A 24,124-nucleotide genomic window follows, 5' to 3' on the forward strand; every position below is an offset into this window, starting at 1 on the left:
TTCTTATATGGCTGCAAGATATTCCATCAAGGAAATGTATCGAATATGCAAAATCATTCCCGTTGGTGGACGTTTAAGTTGCTTTTGATCTGACACCATTTTAAGTACTGTTGCAATTACATATTTACTGATACTGCTTTTCCCTTATTTTGGATTACTTCCTTAGGCTCTGAAAGGAGGATTGCTTAATCAAGGTATGACTGTCTTTATGGTTTTCAGTCCATATCAACAAATTGCTTTCCAAAGGGGTTGCACCAGTATGCACTGCAGTCAGCAGAATAGGAGTATGCAACTTCTCAGTGTACCCTTGCCAACATTCTTACAGTTTAGGGATTCTAGCCAACTGATAGGTGAAAATCAAACCTCACTGATGTTTGGATTTGCCTTTATTTGAGTTTTTTCATACATCTGTTGACTAATTGTACTTGCTCTTCTAACATCTGTATTTTCTGAGGCTAAATTCTGTTGAGGTTTGGGTTGCTTTTGTGTGTGTGGTTTAAAGTTGTCTCTGTTAACAATTGATAAGTAATTTGGGAAGAGCCTCCTTGGCCAGGCCCTCCTCCAGGGGACCCCCTATCTCAGCACGGCTGCAGCTGCCACTTTTAACTGTGCATTAACTTGGACTTGAGCCAGGGCCCAAGCAGGGTCCCCTTCCTAAAGAGGGGCTCTTGTGTATCTGGTGAACCGCAAGCTCAGGGCTGTATCTGCCAATATGTTTCTGGCAGAGCCTTCTAATAAAATCCCGTCCACACTCTTCTATGAAATGCAGTTGCAAAACTGAATGATGATTACCTGATGCCCTTTATCAGCCACAGCCAATCTCCATGTGTCAGATAGTTTTGTCCGTTGCCTCCCGACTTCTGTCCTTCACCTCTGTGTTTCATGCATGTTCTAACTACAGTATAGATGATGTAAATTCAGAGTTTCTTATAATATGAACGAATGGAATGGGCCTCGAGCCAGTAATATGGAAGAAGGTTCTGTTATTGGCTCTGTCCTTTGTTTAATAATAGCTAACAACAAGAATATATTGAATGCTGAGATACTTTCTTAGCATTTTTCATATGTTATTGAAATTTCACAACAGTCCTACTAGGTAGAAAATGTTATTATCCCATAGAGGTAAGGAAACGGAAGCTCAGAGAGGTGAATATTTGTCTAATATCAGACTTCATTGTTCTGGACGAAAGTGAATTTTTCATTACTCAGGGTCTCAGTCTTCTCATTTGCAGAATGGAGTTGCTTCTCTTCACCTCACTGCATTGGCATGGAACCAAAATGATGCCCTGTATTTTATTAAGGTGGCTTCCTAGGTGGCACTAGTGGTAAAGAATCCACCTGCCAATGCAGAAGACATAAGAGGTGTGGGTTTGATCCCTGAGTTGGGAAGATCCGCTGGAGGAGGGCATGGCAACCCACTCCAGTATTCTTACCTGGAGAATCCCATAGACAGAGGAGCCTGGCGGGCTACAGTTCATAAGTTCACACAGAGTCAGACACAACTGAAGCAACTTAGCATACTCACACACAGACACACATATTATCAAGTTGCATTGAGTATTGAACCTAGGACATGTAAACAAAGGTGTAGTTTTTAATTAGTTTACCTCTCCAGTGATCAGCTTCTTCATTCATAAAGTCGTAAGTACAGGACCAGATTATTTTCATTGGTTGCTTTCAACTATAGCATCTTCTCATTGGCTACAGACTCAAACCTGGGTGAGGAAAAAAAAAAAAAAGCCTGTGTAGTTCCCAGGGGCTGTACTGATGATTGCATGCAGGTTAAGTCAACTCTGCGTGCCAGGGTTATCCAACCCCCTGAGCCATTTTTCTTGGGAAGAAAGTGCACACTTTTAAGAAGGAGGAATTTCACTCTTCCATGTGCACAGAGTGCGTGTGAGCTAAGCCTCTTCAGTCACGTCTGACTCTTTGCGACCCTGTGGACTGTAGCCCACCAGGCTCCTCTGTTCATGGGATTCTCCAGGCAAGAATACTGGAGTGAGTTACCATGCCCTCCTCCAGGGGCATCTTCCTGACCCAGGGATTGAACCCACATCTCTTATGTCTCTTGCATTGGCAGGCGGGTTCTTTATACTGGTGCCACAGTGCACACACAGAGAGTACAGGAAAATTCTCAGAGTGGGGTAGTTGAGGTTCCAGTGTCTCGTGGCTGCTTTAAAGCCATATGGAACTGCTTACTTTGGCCCCAAGGATGCTGTCACCTCTTAAATGTAAAAGTAGGAATATACCTTATTTCTGGTTTTCCTCATACAGTACCTTACCCTCAGGTGGAAACTGAATCAACCAAAGGGATTAATGGAGAAAGAAAAAGGCGCTGAGTCAACTCCATACAGAAATGCATTCAGGTTTAATTTCATACATATTATTTAAAAAAAAAATAGGGGTTCAGGATCCCATATGGCATTTAGCCTCCTAAACAAAGATGAGAAACCCCAGACGAGAAGCAGGTGGCCTGGCATGGAGAGCAGAGATTATTTTTGCCTCTGGGCTCCTGCCATTTCAGAGTTTAGCAGTGGCGAGGCTATACAGCAGGACACTGACCCCAGATGCTCCCTCGATGGTGGGGACGGAGCAGGCCCATCACAACTTCCGAGAGAGTAAACTTGCTCATATCTAGGTCACAGTGACCCTCCCAGAAAAGTCTCCGTCTTAACTTATTCCTCTCTGCGGCTTAATTGCTACTTCCAAACCTGATTCATCCCCAGTGAAGTCACAGCCTTCATCATCCACCCATCCCCTGTGATCCCGTGATTCCGTGCAGTGAGGGCGCATTTCTTTCAGGTCACCTCTTGGGCAACAGGTTGAAAGGGCTTCGTCTTGAGGGTGGTGTTAGTAACCAGAGGTTCGGGAGCTTCGCTTCTCCTTCTGGCTCTCCCTCTCCTTAGGGTTTAGTTTCCCTGACTGAAATCTGAAGAAATTTGAAGTAGGTTGGGAATTTTAATGTCAAGTGCTGGTAACATTTATTACCTGGCCAGTAACAAACGTGAATGAGGAGAGAAGAGAAAGAGGAGGGAAGTAGCTGGAAATGAGGGAACTTGGGGATGAGGTGGAATGGATACTTTGATTGGGTGATGGTTATATGGGCATATACATTTTTCAAAACTCACTGAACTTGTTACTTGAGATCTATGCATTTTATTGTACGTAAAGAAAGTAAAATGGACAACCTAGTGAACGGGGGGACACATACTTTATTTAAAGACAGCAATGAAAAAAATGCTATTATCATTATAGCCTATTTTCCTACTGTTTAATTAAATTGAGAAAAAAAAGTAGCATTGAGTCTATGTAATTTATTTATGAATAAAAATAACTGATGTATATTTAAAAATAAAGAAATGAAGGTGGTGGTGATGAGCTTCATCTAGCTGCTTCTCTGCAGAAGGTGGCCCCAGTGTGGCTACATTTTCAAGAAAAGGCAGAAATTTGGATATTTTTATAAAATCTCAGATTATGTAGGTTTGTGGGCCTTGTTTAGTCAAATAGAACATCAGTTCATGCTGTTTGAATTAGAGGCTTCTTAAATCTACCCAAAGGATCATTTGAGCTCTAATATTGAATGATTCTGGTTTGCTATCAGACCTTGAACCAAAAAATTGTGCTTGAACCTTAAATTAAAAAAGGAAAATCAAACTTCAGTTTTCTTCCCCTATAAAATGTTAATAATCCATGGCTAATTTTATAGGGATCTGGTGAAGAGCATATGAAGCAGTACCTTGTCTAAAACCACTGTGAAACATGAATAAGTAGCGTATAAAGCCAAGTCACGATTCTCATTATTGTTATTCAAAAGAATTATTTAGATTTTTAGAACTGTTAATGTTCAGAACAGAAGCACTGGGCTTTTTCGGGATGGCTAATAAAAACATCAAGAATTCACCAGGAGTCCATTGCTTGCCCTCAAATGAACGTGCAGACTTTTCATTATCCTTGGAGGAGAGTGTTTCTGTGGCGTGTGAAGAAAAGAGAAGGCGTTTCATAGGTACAGCTGCTCATATAAATTGCAAAAATTCTGGGAGCTGAAGTCCGAGGTATGGCAGTAGCATATAAAGAAATGCAGTGGGTGCTGTATTAAAGATTCCTTGTCGCAGGCACTCATTGCCCAGAAATCGGAATGCTCTATCTTGTCACTGACATTTTGTGAACAAGCAGCCTGTATTGGATGGTGATAAATGGATTATCTTAAATGTCATTCTGCACTGTTTTAGAGTTGCAACGAGAGTTTTGATATTGAGTTGTTGGTTAGTATATTCTATACCAATCCTTTATGATGAAATAATCTCCTCAAGTTACATCTAGAAATGTCAAAGTTGCTTATTTCTTCAATCACCCGTAGCAATGTTTCCATTACGAGAGATGCAGAGCAGGTTGTGTAATAATGTCAAACTATTTATAGAAACATTTCCTAGGAATCTCTTCTCTCCTTGAGTTGTTTGTGTATTTAATACTAGAGATTTGTTTTTATATTTATGTATAGTTTTCTATTTCTAAATTAACTTCAGCTGAGGTTGTTTCACTAGTCTTTATAGAGAGTGCATTTAAAAATTGATATTAGCATTCAAAATAAAACTAAGGCCAGTCTAACCTTTTTAAAATATAAAGATCCATTTCATATGGTTTCCAATATTGTAATAGTCATGTGTGTGTGTTACAACTACATCCTATATATGATATGAATGTTATCATCACAACAAATTGAAAACATGCTGTTTATTTAGGATAAAGTGGTATGTAATACTTTGACAAAAGAAAATTTATTATTTATTTTATGCTAATTTAGGCATTATTTCAATTTGTAGTATTTCTTTGAAATTCCAGGTTTAATCAAATTATAACTATAATACAGAATATAGTCATTTATAGAAAGATTTGGTCCAGTGAATTTATGTGGAAGTATGTACAAACTAGATTTTGAAAGCATGTCTCAAGTTTTACTTGGCAAAGGTATTCTAAATATTGACTTTCTTCCCTGAAGATAAGATCTTTCTACACTCAGATATTGAAATTATTTAATACGTCTGTACATACTGACTCTTCCTTTCCCTCTGTACTCCACTAATCTTACCCGGAGCCTTCCTTCTCTACAGTCCTTAAAAAAAAAAAAAAATGTAATGCATATTTAAAAGAAAAAAATATATAAATAATAACATTAAGTTGAACCGTATAAAATTACTATTTTTGTACATCAAAAAAGTCACGTATCAGCAAATTTATGCAAATTACCCTAACTGTTAATATTTATGTTATGTTTACTATATGCCAGACATGTGCTTGATGTATATGAATTTATTGATTACAGTAAATCTTATGAGTAGGTACTATTATTACCCCAACCTACAGATGACATCTGAGGCATGGATTGATTTAAATAACTATTAGAACAAGGCATCCTACCTCCAGTACTTGTAACCATTGCTCTGTGTTGCCTCTCCAGAAAAGCAAACTTTCTTTGGCTCTATCACCAAATATTGGTTTCCCCTGCAAAAGTCATGTAATCAGCTTGATGTGTATCCTTTTCAATCTGCCTCTTATGTTCTTGTGCACATTTATATATGTACCGATAGAAAATAATGGTATTATCTGATTCTTTTCATTCTTTCTTTTTTCTTTTCTGTGCATTGTCTTATCTTAATTTCATCCTTTCCGTATTCATTCCTTCTTTCCTTCTCTCTTTATTTTTTACAGATGGTGCAAACTATATAGTTCTACAACTTGTGTTTATTCACTGTAAACTCACTTTGAAAGCTCTTTGTGTTAGTACGTACAAATCTAAGCAATTCATTTTGACTGCTGCATGATGTTCCATGTCTGACTTTAACTCCCTTGCTATTGGTGATATATGAATTCTTTTCTTTTGTTTCTGCTATCACAAGCCATATTGTAGTGAATACCCTTCTTCATGCCTCTTGGTCCATATATAGACCAAATATTTCTGTAGTGTAGAAGTCAAGAAATGGTAATAATAGGTTAAAGTACGTACACATTTAAAACTTTAGTGACTGTTAAATCATCTCTAAAAAAGCTGTGTCAATTCTGTTCCCATCACTTGAATATGAGGAGTTGTTATTCATTTGACAATCTTGATTATTTTATTTTTGCCACTTTGATAGATGAAAAATTCTATCTTGTAGTTTTAATTTGCATTTTTTTGATCACTGTTGCTGCTGCTGCTAAGTCGCTTCAGTCGTGTCCGACTCTGTGCGACCCCATAGACGGCAGCCCACCAGGCTCCCCCGTCCCTGGGATTCTCCAGGCAAGAATACTGGGGTGGGTTGCCATTTCCTTCTCCAATGCATGAAAGTGAAAAGTGAAAGTGAAGTCTCTCAGTCGTGTCCGACTCTTAGCGACCCCATGGACTGCAGCCTACCAGGCTCCTCCGTCCATGGGATTTTCCAGGCAAGAGTACTGGAGTGGGGTGCCATTGCCTTCTCCGTTTGATCACTAGTGAGCATGTTTTCATGTTATTATTGAATATTAAATTTGTTTCTTCTCATATTACTTGTTTATACCCTTTATGCATCTTTCTGTTATTTATTTTTCTCTTATTCATTTATAGTTATTTATATTTCTATATATTGATTCTCTTCAATTTTCTGTTACAAATTTGTTCTCTTTATGTCACTTATTATTTAATTTTGAAATTATTTTATTGTGATATCTTTTATCTCAGATGTATTTTAATCTTGTCATATGCGTTTATCAAATATATTATTCTTTTCCTTTATAGTTTTTGCATATTATTGCTTTCTTAAGACTGCCTTTCTTACTCCATGTTTTGAAATAAATCCATTTTTATTGTATTCTAGTGCTTTCATAGTTTTGTTTTTAATGTTTATTTCTTTAATCTACCAAAATTTTACCTTTGTGACTGGTTGTTAGGTAGAGATTAACTTTACTAATTTTTTTTTAAATGGGAAAACCAGTTGGAACAATAACATTTTTAAAATAAACCATTCTTATCTCTACTAATTTGAAAAGACACTTTTATCATATACTGAATTCCCATAAATGTGTATGTCAGTTTCTGCACTATCAATTCTGTTTGAATTATATTTTTGCCTAAGTACCAAAATATTATGTTCTGATATATCATAATGCCTGTCCTTCCTATTTTTAAAATAATTTTGTTGCTATTCTCATGCCTTTTTCTTCCAGATGAATTTCAGGATGTGTCAAATTTCATTTAAAAACATCCCATTGGTATTTTTATTATGAGTGCATTGAATTTATAGATTTATATGTTAGAGAACTTTTTAAAAATTAAGTTTCCTCATCCATTAAGATGATATATTTTATATTTATTTATGTCATCTTTTGTGTACTTCAGTAGAGTTTTAAAAGTTTTCCTCACATCTTCCTAAGTTTATTTCTAGATATTTCATGGTGTCTCTTGCTCTTGTGGTAAGAGTTACAAGTATGTAAGATAGTTGTTGGTTTTTTACATTTATTTATCTTATTAAACTCTTTTATTAGTTCTAGTAGTTTTTCAGTTGATTCTAACACAGGCACTTGAAAATTTTCTTTCTTTCTGCCTTAGCTGAAATTTTCAGAATAAAGTTGAAAAATAGCAGGAATAGTAGGCATCTTTATGGTTTTCCTGTTGGTAATAAGAATACTAATGTTTTATGAGTAAGTTTGAGATTTGCTGAGATTTCTGGTAGAATATCTTTTATGAAGTAAGGGAATTTTTGTTCTCTTTAGTGGATATTGCATTTAATCGGATCCCTCTTTTTTAGGAGGAGACTATTGAGATGATCATATGTTTTTTTCCTTTAATTTGTAAATGTAATATAGTAGATTATTAGATTTTATTCTCTTGAACCATCCTTGTACTCCTAGAATAGACCTTTCTTGATCCTGATGTAATGTACAGATGGATTTGATTTTCTGGTGTTTTATTTATTATTTTTATGTCTTATTTTCATAAGTGAGATTTCCCTGTAGATGTCTTTTCCCTGTATAGACTGTAGTTAACAGGTCTCAGTAGAACTCATTCATTTCTAACCTTTCCATGAAGTTGACCCTTTTGAAGTTTGTCCAAGGCTTGATTGGTTTTGGCTATTTTAGCATCAAGGCTTTTGCATGCAGCTTCCCTTATGTCTTTGAACTTTATTTCTATTTATAGCTTTCCAGAGTCAAGGCATGAGTATGCTCTTTCAAATTTTTTTTTTGCTCTTGCCTCCTAGCTTCTTTATGGAGAGAGAGTATAAATATTTCATTGAAGCATGATGCTGCACCTTTATGAAACCTGTAATTGCCCCTTTTCAGTTGGAAAGGATAAACTTTTCTTTCTCTTCATTTTTTTTCGTTGTTAAAGCTGTAGTTTTATTAATGCCTAATTAATGTTAAATGTCTCCCTAGAAATAGACATTTCCTATTTTATAGGGACAAGCACCTGGTTTGGAGAGGACAGTATTATATAAGTTTTTGCAGGAATGTCAAACATTTGACAGGCCCAGCACTTACTCCCTTTTCTCCCACCTATGGCTGATACCACTGATCTTAATTCATGTTTTCCTCCTGAGTTTTCTCAACACAGGAGATCAAATAGCTACTCCTGGCACTTGTAATTTAGATGAAACCTATTTGCAGTTCCTAAAGTTATGGAAATGACACAGATTGGAAAGCAGGAGTCCTGGGTTTTTAGTCTCTTAACTTGCAGTGAGGGATCAAGCCACTGTGATACTTAATCTTTGTTTCCACAACTGTGCAATGAAGAGATTAAACTAGGTAATCTCTAATGGATCTTCTGTTTTGAATATTTTCTGATGCCTTTTACAGGTTCCTTCAAGGTTGTTTCAGGGGCCCAAATGTTTATATCTTGAGGATTTGTAAATCTTCACCCAAATGTACATATGTAATTTTGCAATTACCATTTTGCTGTTTTCTTGTTCAGTTATATGTTTTTCAGATTCTAAATGCATCTGCTGTTTAGCTAATTCCTTTTTTTTGTTTGTTTACTACTTCCTACTACTTTTAAAATTGATGAATGTTCATTGTAGAAAAAGTGAAAATTATAGAAAAACACTGGAAGAAAATAAAGAACATCCAGAACTGTCAATATTTGGTAATGGGTTAGGAATGTTTGTTTTTAAATTTTGTGTACCCTGTCCCTTTCACAGAAAAGATTTTGTTATCATTTTCTGACTCTTGCACTTCATTCAAGAATCATTCTCCTCAAAATAGACAATACTTTATTTAACCACATCTCTTGTTTTTCACTTTTAAATATTACGACAGACATCCATTTGTAAGAATCTTTGACCCTTTATCGAACAGATTTCTAGGTACGAAATTACAAGGTTGAAGGGACTAGACATTTTAAATCCCTAACAAATCATAGATACCTAATAAATGTGTGCAGTGAATTTTTGAGTAAAACTAAAATATTTGATTTCCAGAAAAATGTACCAATTTACATTTTCATCAACAGTTTTTAAGACTGCTCATCCCTTCTCGTGTTTGTGAACATGGAGTAGTGCCATTAAAAAAACTTTTTTTTTTTTTTGCCAATTTTATGGGCAAAAGTAATATCTTACTTCTTTATTGTTACTGTGGTTGAATTTTTTTTTCAAGCCTATTGGCCATGTATAAACACACACACACACGTGTGTGTGTTTGAACTTCTTATGTCTTCAGAGCATTTTCTCCTTCCTTTGCTGCTACTGCTGCTAAGTCGCTTCAGTCGTGTCCAACTCTATGCGACCCCATAGACGGAAGCCCACCAGGCTCCCCCATCCCTGGGATTCTCCAGGCAAGAACACTGGAGTGGGTTGCCATTTCCTTCTCCAATGCATGAAAGTGAAAAGTGAAAGTGAATTCGCTCAGTCGTGTCCGACTCTTAGTGACCCCATGGACTGCAGCCTACCAGGTTCCTCCGTCCATGGGGTTTTCCAGGCAAAAGTACTGGAGTGGGATGCCATTGCCTCCTTCCTTTGGAGACATACATATTCACGGTTACTAGCTACAATGGCTCTGAACTCATTAACAACATGCTGCTACATAATTTGCATTTGGAGCTAATCTTAGCAGAGTGGAAATCCCAAGAAGGAGGTAAAGGAGAGAACTTCAGAAGTCTCTATACATCTGGTAAGACTTTATTGTTGCTAACCAATAATTATATAATTAAAGAGTTATAAGATTGGGATTGACATATAAGTACTACTATATATAAAATAAATAACTGATAAGGAATTACTGTATAGCATAAGGAATTCTTCTCAATACTCTGTAATGACCTCTATGGGAAAAGAATCTAAAAAAAGAGCGACTATATACATATATGGATGTCAGATTCGTTTTGCTGTATACCAGAAACTAACACAACATTGTAAATCAACTATATCCCAAAAAATTTTTTTGAAGACTAAAAATAATTTTAAAAGGAGTAACATTTTGGTAAAATAATAATATTGTGGTAAAATCTTGGTACATTTGGAAGCTCCTTCCATGCACGCATCCTTACAGGGGAGCTTCAGTTTGCTCTCTCCCTGGAAACTTATTTGGGTTATAGGAAGCGTTAAGCCAAAGCATGTTGCCTCATTAAGTCAGATCTCAGGACCTTAAAACCTGGCTTCCATATTTATGATGTTCACTAGCAGAACTCCGCTCGTGGCTCTTCATGCCACTGAAAGACCAGACCTGCTGATCTCAGCTGTGTGTGTGCCCTTTATGAGTCAAAAATATGAAGATAGAACCAGTCCAACCCTGAAGTCAAGAAGAACTGGTTAGTCATGAAATGAAACCACATGACTTTGCTCTTTTCTGTTTTGTGTCTCTATAGAATCTCTTGATTTATTCCTAGTTCTTCTAACTTGGTGCTGTGGGAGTCATTTTACTAAAGAGTTGTAAAATGATCACTGATCATCTCTGGTGAGATTACTTGACAAGACTTTTGCTACCCAGAAACCAACAAAGTGGCTGAATCATGCATTTTTCAGGTTCAGTACTAGGTAAACAAGTTAGACTTTTTTCATTCAGGCTCCCAGCAGAGGGAGGGGCTGGCATGAGGCGGGGAGGAGCTGAAATCCAAGGCAGTCTCCCCTCTCCAAACTGGGACTCTGTTTACCCACAGGGGCACCTTCTACTAATTTGCCTAAAGGTGCCAAAAAGGCCGCCAAAACCCTAATCAGCAGTTTCTACAACTTAAGAAAGAGCCTCTCCTTGCAAGGAGATCCAGACCCAAGATCTGGATCCCAAAAGCTGTCCCTAAAACCTTTTGTCTATAAATTAAGAGTGGCATTAGGCAGCCACTGGCAATACTGTTGAGGACATAATTTTGCTCTAGTATTTAGGTTTGTCCCTATCAATAAATCTAAACAGAAAATTATTAAGGTCTAGATAGAAAGTTTCTTAAGAAACTGTTTAAATAACTCAGTGAACAACTTTTATATTTTTTATTGCAACATTAGGGCTTTATTTATTTTTTTTTTCCTGAAGTGACCATAACTAACACAGGATTAGACACAAAAACTGTTTTCTGATACAGCTTGTCATTACAAAATTCTCAGTTCCCATAGAGTCATGTTATCCACAATTTTAAACAGAATGTCGCCAGTTTTCTTCTCAGTGAGATAGCAGGGTTTTCCACAGTGTTTCAGGCCTGACAAACTACTATTAAATTTGGAGGTAAAGTCCTAATGGCATCCACATGTGAGGGACCATATTCCTTTGTATTCCCCAGATGTCCTACCAAAAACAAACAAACAAACACAAAAGAAGATGAAGTCACTTTTCTGTGAGTAGTATCAGTAGAAAGTGAAAGTGTTAGTCGCTCAGTTGTGTCCGACTCTTTGCGACCCCATGGACTGTAGCCCGCCAGACTCCTCTGTCCATGGGATTCTCTTAGGCAAGAATACTAGAGTGGGTTAGCCATTCCCATCTGCAGGGGATCTTCCCCACCCAGGGACTGAACCCCGGGTCTCCTGCATTGCAGGCAGATTCTTTACTGTCTGAGCCACTAGAGAAGCCCCACTATACATGAAGGAAAATCTGAAGCCTTTCTGCTCTTAAGAGCGATTCTGAGCCTAATTTCAGTATCACAGTCCTGAACCTCATTGAGAAATTAAGCACAGGCTCACTCCACCACCCTCTGTGATTAGAAACCATTAGAAAGGAGGCATTGGGGTAAGTCTCAAGCTCATTGTTGAGGTAGGTTGAGAGTCACTCTGTTATGGAAGGGCATGGCGTACCTCAAGAGCCTTTTGCCTGCCTCAGCTGGTGAATATGCTAGAGTAGCGTGCTTTATGTGAGATTTACATTTTCCTTTTTCATGAGGGAAATTAAATTTTAAATCCTTTTTATTAAACGTGTTGTTCAAATACCATGACAATAGATAGATGAAGAAGAGCTTAACTTGATGGTAGTTCATGTGCCCTCATGTTATAACCAGAGGGATTTTAGTGAAGAAGCTTGCCTGTAGGGGTCAGCTTGCCTAGAGGTGGTGCTGGAGAAGACTCTTGAGAGTCCCTTGGAGAGCAAGGAGATCGAACCAGTCAATCCTAAAGGAAATCACCCCTGAATATTCATTGGAAGGACTGATGCTGAAACTGAAGCTCCAGTACTTTGGCTACCTGCTGTGAAGAGCTGACCCATTGTAAAAGACCCTGGTGCTGGGAAAGATTGAGGATAAGAGAAGAGGGCGACAGAAGATGAAATGGTTGGATGGCATCACCGACTCAATGGACATGAGTTTGAGCAAACCCCAGGAGATAGTGAAGAACAGGGAAGCCTGGCATGCTACAGTCCATGGGGTCACAAAGAGTCGGATATGACTTAGCGACTGAATAACAACAACATAGGCATCAGGAGGCTTAATTCTCTCCTATACCACATGCAGAAGTTACCATTATAATACCTGCTCATGAGAACTTGTTCAGCCTCACTGGTACAAATTCACATCTTCAAGTGACAGAAGGCTCAGAAATATTACGCTCTTGGAAGCTCTGTCCAGGAAACAAGAGTTTTCTAACTGGGCTTTTGCAGCTGTTGAAACTTCATCACCTTTCACCTGAATCTCTACTATGATTTGCAAATAAAGAGCCAGTGAGAAAAACATGCAGCTCGAAGCTGGCAAAGTTTTAAGTGGGTAAAGCTTGTAGCGTTTAGATCATAGCCCCAAATTACTTAAGGCTTCTGCTAAGATGGAAATCAGAATCTTTACTGCTGAGAGACTGGATATTCAGATAGATTTTTTTATGAAGCAAATAAATATTTTAACATGCAAACACTACCCAAGCAGGTAGTGATGCTTCAAACAGGATCAGAGGTCAGTTTTTTTTTTTTTTCTGTCTGTTTTGGAGATGGTGCCAAGTTGAAAGGTATTGCATATTACTACCTACCCTGGGCCTCATGTAGTAAAATAATTACTGCTGGCTGGTGCAAAATATGTACATGCATTTCTATCATCAAAGATTCTGAGATTTCTTTCTGCATTTTGTGTGTGTGTGTGTGGCCCTCATTATAAAAAATATATCATGAGGAAGAAGAGGATTTTTTCCATCACAACTGTGAGAGTTAGGCTGAAAATGCGTGTTGGATAGTTCAACTTTTAACACACTTAATTTTGGAGTAATAAGTAAGAATATGATGGATTTTTCCTTTAGAGGATAGTAAGATTCATTTTCATAGTTTGCCTTTAAAACATGCACCAGAGCCCTAGGGTTGTATGCCTGCTAAGTTGTTTCGGTCATGTCCGACTCTTTCTGACCCTGTGGACTGTAGCCTGCCAGGCTCCTCAGTCCATGGGATTCTCCAGGCAAGAATACCAGAGTGGGTTGCCATGTCCTCCTCCAGGGGATCTTCCCAACTAAGGGATCAAACCCACATCTCCTGCAGCTCCTGCATGGCAGGTGACTTCTTTACTGCTGAGCCACCAGGGAAGCCCAGGACCCTAGGAAACCAGATGCTGTTTAGAGTTGCTGCTGACTGGTCTGAGTGGATGGGGTCCCAGCACATCTTCAGGCGAATATAAGGGTCTGTGGTACCTTTTTCCGAAACTCAAACACTGACTCAGTGGAGTGGAATTTTCATCACAGCTGGAACTGCTAGAGAGGACTTGGTGCTTCTGACATCCTTTTCTTCTCTGCCTTCAAGTAGGGAAAAGTAGTATTGGTGGGCAGTTCATTAGTAGATACACAAAGGAGCAGATCCATACCGGAGCCAGGTGCCATGTGACAGGGAGGCGTGGGGACCAGGAAGAGCCAGGAAGCCCACCTTGAGTTTAAAGAGGACAACTGGCTGCCCTGAGGGAACAGGCCCGCTGTCGTGGACTTGTCAGATTTCTTTCTTCCGACGGAAGCCGGAAATCCTGACTTTTATATGAAGTGTACTTGTATAAACATTTTGGCAACTAACGTTTTAAAGTGTTTTTAAACCTGTTGAAGGCTGGAATTTACCTGCAAGCCACATGTTTGTGACTTAAGCTTTCAAACACCACAGAAGGTGGAGCTGGCAGCTTAGTGGCAATACTTAATTGTCCCCCCAGGGAAGTGTTCATAGGCTGGTATATGGGGGCTTCCCTGTGCAGCGGTAAAGAATCTTCCTGCCAATGCAGGAGACGCAGGTTCAATCCCTGAGTCTGGAAGACTTCCTGGAGATGTAAATGACAACCCAATCCAGTATTCTTGCCTGGGAAATTCCACGGATAGAGGAGCCTGGCGGGCTACAGTCTGTGGCGTTGCAAAGAGTCAGATACAACTTACCGACTGAAAACAATGACACAAATTTGGGATGATGAGTGTTCTGTGGTTTTAAACCTTCCTGCAAAGAGTGCAGAGTTACTCTGAGGTTGAGAGCAGCTTGTCACATTTATTTCATTTCCTTTTAATGACATAGATCCTTTGTCAAGGCCGACTTAAGGGAGTTGTTCCAGAAATGTTTGTAGGGCAGAGCCGCCCTCAGCTTTCTTTTCTTACTGACTTTTAACCCATCACAGAGTAATTACTTTCTCTCCTCCTCCCGCCCATCAACTTTTGGAATGTGGTTATTCTTCAAAGTTCATTCAGAGGCAGGACATTATTCATGTTTCCTTTCCCAGAGCCACTAAGCATCAACAGGAGATAGTGTTTGTACCACAGTCAAACAGATAAATCATCACTTAATGTGTGCTTTTGAGTAATGACTGGTTTAGCAATGATCAGATAGACAAGAAAAGACCTTGGCTAAGTCAGTGATGTTATGACATGATTATTTTAATATTGTTTCTTTTGGTTTCTTTCTGGATGTCTAACTGGCATCTGAGTTTCTTGGGCAAAGAGTGCTGTGATAGAAATATGTTTGTTTTCCAGGGCAGAGGGGAGTGGTGGTGAGCAGAGAAATTACAATGTGTCCTCAGCTACCATTGATGTCCTTCCAAATAGATGAAGTTTAGTTTAAAACCCGCCATTAATTCTTGGCCTCTGGCAAGAGTGGTACAAGATTGCCTGTTTGTTCCAGTGGGCGTATGGGGGTGGGGAAGGGGGACAGGGCAGCAATTAGTCCATGACATTTATGACCGATTTATAAAATACAAATGAAATAATTGGTTACAAAATCAAGGCAAGCCTTCGCTTGCCTTTTGCAAACTTGTTCTCAACACATTGTGAAACTTTATGAACAGTGTTTGCAGAAAGCAAACAGCAGCCAGCCTGAGGAGATGAATCCAGGGCACTCGACCCAATCCAGGGCACTCGACCCGGGGAACAGAAATGGGACAAGAAGATTCTCAAAGAACATTTGCTCCCTCTTCACAAATACACACCTCACTATTATTTCAGATCCAGAGATAGTCTCAGACAGGAACTCACCACATTTTTGGTATAGCAGGCCTAGTTAGGGAAAAGAAAAAGAAAATGTTTCCCACTCAATGTTACATGTATGGGATCCCTTTTAAGTCATTGCTTATGATTCAAGTACAGGGCATTTGCAAAAGAACCTGAATAAGAGACCGTATGCGTCTTTGCAGCCCTTTCTTCACCCATTAAAATGCACGAGGTGGTGTTCAGACTTAGAGAACAAACTGTGGTTACTGAGGTGGGTAGGATGGGAAGACATGATAGGGAATTTGCGGTCAACATGTGCACACTGCTATTTTTTCATAACCAACAAGGAGCCTGGCAGGCTATCGTCTATGGGGTTGCAAAAAGTTGGAGATGACTCAGTGATTAATACAAACAAGGACAAGGACTGTAGCCTGCCAGAATGCTCTGTCCATGGAATTTTCCAGGCAAGAATACTGGAGTGGGTGGCCATTTCCTCCTCCAGGGGATCTTCCCAGACCAGGGATTGAACCTGCATCTCCTGAATTGGCCGTTGGGTTCTTTACCACTGTGTCACCTGGGAAGCCCTTTATTTTCTACACTCCTGAGCAAAATTTAGAAAAACTGGCTGGACTAGTTTAGAGAAGAAGGCTAATGGGGGTTTATTTTCAAAATGCACTCCTACTCTAAATGGTCTGCTTTTAGAAATAGGCTGTTCTAATTTTGAAATGAATTCATACTGCTCATACACTCTGAAAGTTCAGTTTTCCTCTCCAGCTGCTTAAAATTACAACCACCATCTCCAAATGCCCGGAATTCACTTTGGTTAAAACTGAAATTGAAAAGGGAAAGCCAGGACAGGACACTACCCCGCAAATCTAGGTTAAACCGGGTTGAGTTTTGCCAGAGTCCGCCGTTTACGGTTTCAGCCACCCCAGCCCGGCACGCCGTGTTTTCCTCTGCTTCTTTGTGAGGACTGACCACGTGTTCTTTCGCCATGCTCCAAAGCCGAACATCATCCCAAAGGCTCCGGAGCCTTCTGTGGAGCCTTTGTGCGGCTCCCGGAAGGGCTGGGCCATGAATATGCAATGCCTGATGTGGCACGTTGTCTTCTTTTAAGAATACGGAAAGGGCGTCCTGATCTCCAAGTTGGGAGCCGACTTCTGATTTCAGCCTAGACAGGTCTGCTTAAAACTATAATCAAGCTGATTGTATTGCCCTGGAATTCTAATTTCCAATTTAGGGTTTTGCTATATAATCTCTAGTAGAGTGTGTCTAATCTTCATGAAACCCAGAGTCTTTATAAAAACTCGATGGATTTTCTTCCACGGGTCTAGGCTGAGCTCTAGAGACATTAGATTACTGAGTAATTGAAGGCAGCGTTGTTATGTCACTGTCTTTTTGAAAGACCAACTCAAATTCTATATGCCGTAGCTTTGATCCTTTTCATTTAATTCTAAGTACACTTGTTATTATAGTAACTGTTGTTTGTATGTTATTTTAGCTTTTTACTTAAGTAGCTATTTAGCAATTTAAATGAAAATGTAATTAGGTTACATCTGTTTTACATGCATGTAATACCACGCAGATGTAAACTTCTATTAAAGCCATATTTTCTTTTTGGCAAGGCAAGGCAAAAAACAAAATTGCACCAATCATTGGAGTAAGTCTTGCTCTTAAAAAATATATATATGTATGTATACAAAGCACTATGCTATTATTTATGTGGTGGTGAGAGTACATCACTTCAGTTTTTTTTTTTTTTTTTTTAAGTAAAAGAACAAACAAATGCCTTTAATATATCTGGATACAGAGTTTAAAATGACAGTGTAGCTTCCTCCATTCTGTGGGTTTGTGCAGACAGAGTTGTACCATCTCCACATCATAAACACAAGCTCTTACAACTCCACATCCTGTGCATCAGGGAGCTGCAAGGGTCTAACTCAGCTTGGCTTTCACTGACTTTGGTGAAGCACAGAGTCGGACATGACTGAAGTGACTTAGCAGTAGCAGTAGCAGTAGCAGTAGGTCAGGTGGCTTAGTGGTAAAGAATCTGCCTCCAATGCAGGAGACCCAGGTTCGATCCCCTGGAGGAGGAAATGGCAACCCACTCCAATATTCTTGCCTGGGAAATCATTTGAGTCGCAAAGGAGTCGGACACAACTTAGTAACTAAACAACCACCACCACCCCTGGCTTGTGAAAACAACAACACAACTAAAAAACAACGATTATTTTTAAAAAAAAATCCACGAGTAATATTTACTTAAACTGCCTCATAGGCTTTTTGCAAGGATCAAAGTGAGATAATAAGTGTACATGTATTTTGAAAAGTATAGAACGTAACTGTTAGAGAGCATTATTATTATATTAATCCAAAAACAGCATCAACAGTAAGCCCCCTCCCATCCCCCTCCCTCATTTTTGTGTGTACAATGGGGATTGAACTCAGAAATTAATTCTCCTGTTTTGGGAGCCATTGCGTCCCTTATAGCCTCTTAATAGGATTTATAAAACATCATTTCAGACAAAGTCATCTATCTTACTCGCTAACGAGACACAAAATTTGGACTGTCTGGAACCAGGTAATATTTTAAGAGTTGCCCATTTGTTCCATACATGTTCAGCTTTTCAATGCAGTCATTTTTAATGGTGGTTTTTATAGCATCCATAAAAATATTTTCATATAATTCTTCCTTGTAAATATGGTTAAACTTTTAGCTTTCTGCTACTTGGTGACCTGTTAAATAACTTAATGTACTTTCAAATTGATTGTTCAGTGCCAAGACAATAAGAAGCCAGGAGGAGCCAGCTTTATGGCGTTGCTCTGTTACATTGGGGCCCTAGGTTGAGCTATGAAGAAAAAAAATTCCAGCAGGGTTTGCCATATCCAACTTGTTAGAGCTTTTCCATCCCTGATTCTGAAAGAGGGAGCATGGGTTTCATTGCTAACATCTTTCTCATACCTGTTTTAAGTAGTATTTTAGATGGCAGGGAAAGGAAATCTACCCTTCACGTAATGATCTATGTAGCACTTATTGAACACTTACTGTATGCCAAGTGCTATTCTAAATGCTTCCTATATCATTTCATCCTTGAGAGCAAACTCATGAATAATTACTGTTGTTATCCTTCATTTGTTAGATAATTTTTTATTGAAGTATAGTTAATTTACAATGTTGTGTTAGTTTCAGGTGTATAGTCAATCAGTTTCATATATATAATATTTTCAAAGTAATCTGAAAGAGGATAAATAGTTTTAATATATATTTTTATAAAATTTTCTATTTTCTAAATAAATATATATTTACCCTCTTTCAGATTATTTTCCATTTTTAGATTATTACAAGATATTGAGGATAATTTCTGGTGCTATACAGTAGGTGTTTGCTGTTTACCTGTTTTATATATAGTAGTATGTATATATTAGTTCCAAATTCCTAATTTATCCCTCTCCCACTCATTTTGTGGGAAGTGAAGAAATATAGAGAAATGAAGAAGACCAGCAAAATTAAGAATTTTCCCAAGGTTGTAGAGCTACCAAGTGACAGAGCTAAGATTTTAACCTTGGCAATCTAGCACCAAGACCTAGATTTGTACCCCCTATACTTCTCCATACCTCATGTAATACCAGGAGTTTTGCTGTTACTGTCATCTCTTTGTTTTTTATTGGTTCCATCATCCAAATCAAGCATCTGTGAGCTAGAAAAACTCCTGAGAGAGTCTTCCTCCCCATAGCCCCCTTTTCCCAGTTCAGAAAACCATGTTTGAAAGACCTAGGTGACACAGAAGTAAAAATAAGTAAGACATGGTGCTCACTGCACTTAGAGTTTTCTTTGTGAGGGGTTGGGATAAGAGATAGGAGAAAAAAGACCGCCAAGGAGGATGGAATACATACTAAATAAAGATTCAGCTGATGTGTTCCGGGAGCCCAGGTCAGAGTCATCAAGATCATGGGAAACATCACTTAACCTGGGCCTGGAAGAATGGATAGGATTGTGATAATACAGGTGGTATTTCAAGCTTCAAGAATAGAGTGAGCAAAGACTTAGAGAAAAGAAAATGCAAGCTGGCCTATTGAAATAGTTAAAGCGAGAGATGCTGAAGCCTCGATTGGTCACCAGCAGGAAGAGCACAACTCAGGAAATAGAATGACCTTGCAAAGGCAGGGAGGGGGTTGCGATGTGGCAATCAATTAGCAAGAGAGGGGGTGAGGGAGAGTTTGAGGGGGATACTGGGGTCTCTGACCCAGTAGGCTAATAGGAACTTACATCATGTAATTAGGAGGGCAGAATCTGGTCCATCAGGTAAGAACATGGACCCTTTATTCTAAGAGTCCTGGATTGGGAAACTTCCCTGGCAGTCCAGTGGTTAAAGATTTTGCCCTCCAATGCAGGGGGCTACAGGTTCGATTCCTGATCGGGGAACTAAGATCCCACATGGCCTCATGGCCAAAAAACCAAAATATAAAACAGAAGCAGTATTGTAAGAAATTCAACAAAGACTTTAAAAATGGTCCACATCAAAAAAAATGAAAAAATCTTTAAAGAAAAAAAGAAAGAGAGTCCAGGCTCTGAATCTGTTCTCTCTCACTTTCTGGTTTAGTGACTTTGAGCCAGTTACTTGTTTCACTCCCAGTTTCCTCATCTCTCAGATGGAAACAGTCTTCATACTTACCCCGTAATATTGTTGGGAAAAAGCTAATAGCTGTGGCATGCTAATAGCACAGTGCCTCAAAGCACACGATAGATAAGTATCAGTTACTAGCCTCTTGGTTTGGGTGAGTGGGCTTTCATCCCCATTTGAGCGATGAGGTTACCTAAGTCTGGGTGGGTGGCGTGGCTTTCTAAGGTCCTGCATTCAGCAAGGGCTCGCAGGGGTGAGTAGAGACCAGTAGTCTTGCCTCTTGGTACAGTGCTCGGTACTGTACACTCAGTCAGTGTCAGGGTAAATCTCGTGGTGGTGTGACTTTGACCTTTTTTCCATAGAGGATGGACCTAGCCGAAGCCAGTACTGTCCCCTCTTATGCCTTTTATGGCCATTTGTTGAGCATGGGTTATGTGTCTAGTCTGCAGCTATATGTTTTGCCTACATTTCTTTTTTTTTTTAAGATTTTTTTTTTTTTCATGTGGACCATTTAAAAAGTTTTTACTGAATTTCTTACAGTATTGCTTCTGTTTGATGTTTTGGTTTTCTGGTCAGGATCTCAGTTTTCTGACCAGGGATGGAACCCGCACTCTCTCCACCAGGAGGTGAAGTCTTAACCACTGGACCGCCAGGGCATCCCCACTTACATTTCTGATGACAGAATATAGATTTAAATGTTCTCCCTTTGCTTTCTTTGATAACTTAGGTGTTCACTTTTTCAGAGTCTTTTGGGTCCACCCAACGCAGTGGTGGATAGGGAGGCCTGGCATCCTGCGATTCATGGGGTCGCAGAGTCGGACGCGACTGAGCGACTGAACTGAACTGAGCTGAAGGCCGTGGTAACCGTCAATGTGTGCCCTGCAGAATGTTCATGACAATGTAAACTGTATTTCTTGATGACTTGCTGGCACAGGAAGGCCACCCAAAACATACCCGCTTCTCTATCCTACATCACGGTGTGTGTCCTTTTCTTTTTTTCTCCTTTTGTGCCCAAGTTAAGCTATTAAGTAGGTAATACCCACTTAAACCCAGATCGTGGTGCTTGCGAAAACAACGCCCAAGACTTGTGAATAGTCCTCACTGTTAATTGTTAAAAGCTGCTGATGCCGGTGGCTGACCTCGTAGCGCCTGTGTTATGACAGCTCGTTTGTGTCGATGAGGCGAATGTGTATCTGCCGTGGTGGCAGGAGTCAAGGATGAGTCTGGGAGTCCCGGACACAGTGTCAGAGCATGTTTCACCGAGAGAACAAGATTGATTGATTGTGTTCCATGAGGGCGAGGTGGACCCGGCACCACTGTACCACATGCTTTTTTTATTTCCCCGTCTGCTAACTATGCAAGTACAAACAGCTTTAACACAATTTTTTTTTTTTTTTTTTTTACCTAGAAAGGAGCCTGAGGCTGCATCCAAGTACATTTAACATATGAAAATTGAGCTGCTTTGAACTTGTATGTTTTTGATAACTGCTTGGTATGCTTCCTGGAGAATCACCTGTAGGCTTTTCTTCCCAAATCCTAATCCCTTTGATTGAATGCCAGGACAGATAAGTCTCATTGAATCACTCCAGTCTCATAATTCTTCCTTCATTCAGAGTTGAAAGGGAACAGCACCAGATTCAATAGGCAAATCCTCAGATTTAGCGAAAGTCATTCAAACACTTTAAAACTGAAATGGTTTTGTTCTCAAATAGGGTTCAGATGGGCTACCGAATGTTTACACAAGCTAGTGGCCGCCATGCACTGCAGGACGAACAGAAAAACACCCTTCTCTCCACCTCCATCCTCCCCCCAACCCCCAACCATTGCTGTTTCTGAGACCAGGGATTGGAAGGAAGACAGCTTGGAGAGTGAAGTTTCAAAGCAAGCTGGCATGACTATTTAAACGTGGGCATAAGAACAAGCCTGACTTTTCTTGTTTTCTCTCCTCCTCGAGACCAGTCGAAACATTCCTGTCCTCTCCTCCCAACCCCCTTTCGGAGGAAGGAAAACAACCATGTTCTTTTTATCTTTACAAATGTGCCTGGTGGGGACTAATCTAAACCAGTTCAAGATGCTTTTATTGAAAACTGTTCAGAGGAACGGAAGGTGCTGCAGAATTAGAAAGAGAGTGGCATCTGGGCCTCCCCGCCCCGAGCTTGCTCTCTGTCTCTGTGTCTTTCTCTCTCTTTTGGCATTAACCTGGATTTCTGCTGAGACCTCTGTTAAGAGCCTTTTCAGATATCATGTTTATGGTTCCTTTCTGCTGCACATCCTGTGTTTGCCCTATTTGGCCAAGAGAGCGCTTCAGTTGGGAAAGGCCGTCTTCTTTGTCTTTGTATCTAGTTCCCTGTTATACCTGAGATGTCATTTCTAGGTTCTCTTGTGATAGGACGCCTGCATGGCTTTGTCAGAGTGGCTGTCCCCTCCTGGGTGAACAGTCCTTCCCTCCTCTCGGTCACTGGATGAAGAGATGGACTTGTTATCAGAGTACTGGGAATCCGAGGGCCCCACTCAGCTTGAACTTGAGGCTAGACTGGATGTATTCTTGCCTGGCTCGTTTCCCCGGGGCTTCCCAGGTGGCACTAATGGTAAAGAACCCGCCTGCCAATGCAGGAGATGTGGGTTCGATTCCTGGGTTGGAAAGATCCCCTGGAGGAGAGCATGGCAAACCACTCTAGTATTCCTGCCTGGAGAATCCCATGGACAGAGGAGCCTGGCAGGCTATAGTCCATGGGGTCGCAAAGAGTCGGACATGACTGAAGCAACTTAGCATGCATGCATGCAAAATAAAGCCACTTTACGAATTGTTGACACCAAACCTTTGTCAAGAACCTAGTATATTAGGGAACTTCCCTGGCGGTCCAGTGGTTAAGATGCCACACTTCCAGTGCAAGGGGTGTGGGTTTGATCCCTGGTTGGGGAACTAAGATCCCACAATGCTGTGTAGTGCAGCCCCCCAAATTAATTAATTAAATTAAAAATGGCTTTTAAAAAAGAGAATATAGTATATCAGTGAAGTGAAAGATGCTATGTGATTATGAAAAGGGTTCAAGATTTAAACCTACCCCGAGAGTGTGTTAATCACTCAGTTGTGTCCAACTCTTTGCAATTCCATGGACTGTAGCCTGCCAGGCTTCTCTGTCCATGGGATTTTCCAAGCAAGAATCCTGGGATGGGTAGCCATTCCCTTCTCCACTAGATCTTCCCAACCCAGGGATCAAACCTGGGTCTCCTGCATTGCAGGAGGATTCTTTACCCTCTGAGCCACCAGGGAAGCCCCATGAGGGAGCACACGAAATGATTCAGCAGTGATCCAGACAGCTCTCATCTGAACATATCATTTTCTCCTATTGGACTCCATGTTCCATCTAGATCTGTACTAAGATTTGACCTTGCCTTGCTTGTGGATTTTCACTCATTGATGGTATAAGTTTATTAACAACCTTATTCATTAGACCCTTTCCATTGCTCTTTTTTTCTGTTTCTTTCCCTGGAAGGTTTTTATGGCGTTGTAATCATTTATAATTTTTAAGTGCCTCTCATAATGCCTAAAAACAGCACTAGATTTTAATGAGTGCCGTTTAACCATAGGAGGCTTGTGTCTGCATCCATGTCAGTTCTTACAACAATACTTTGGAATGGAAGTAGAAAGTTTATGACACGTTTTATTGTATTCCTAAATGTGAAAGAGGATTCTAATTTCAAAATAAGTGGCTATACTTTTTAATTCTTATTTAGCCT

General features: G+C 39.7%; 1 protein-coding gene across 6 annotated transcripts in view; it reads left to right on the top strand.

Annotated features, from left to right (window-relative positions):
• The window catches only part of FTO (FTO alpha-ketoglutarate dependent dioxygenase), a 423,456-nt gene that overhangs the window by 275,186 nt on the left and 124,146 nt on the right, over nucleotides 1–24,124 (top strand). Inside the window, exon 9 of one of the 6 annotated variants that reach the window (XM_061387221.1) lies at nucleotides 167–17,556. The exons of the other annotated variants lie outside the window; for them this stretch is intronic. Within the exon in view, the coding sequence (XP_061243205.1) occupies nucleotides 167–173 (7 nt within the window). The 3' untranslated portion in view covers nucleotides 174–17,556. Of the gene's footprint in view, nucleotides 1–166; nucleotides 17,557–24,124 lie in introns of those variants that run through there. 6 annotated transcript variants of the gene reach the window in all.

Source organism: Bos javanicus, chromosome 18 (genome assembly GCF_032452875.1).
Source record: "Bos javanicus breed banteng chromosome 18, ARS-OSU_banteng_1.0, whole genome shotgun sequence".
Taxonomy (NCBI): Eukaryota; Metazoa; Chordata; class Mammalia; order Artiodactyla; family Bovidae; genus Bos; species Bos javanicus.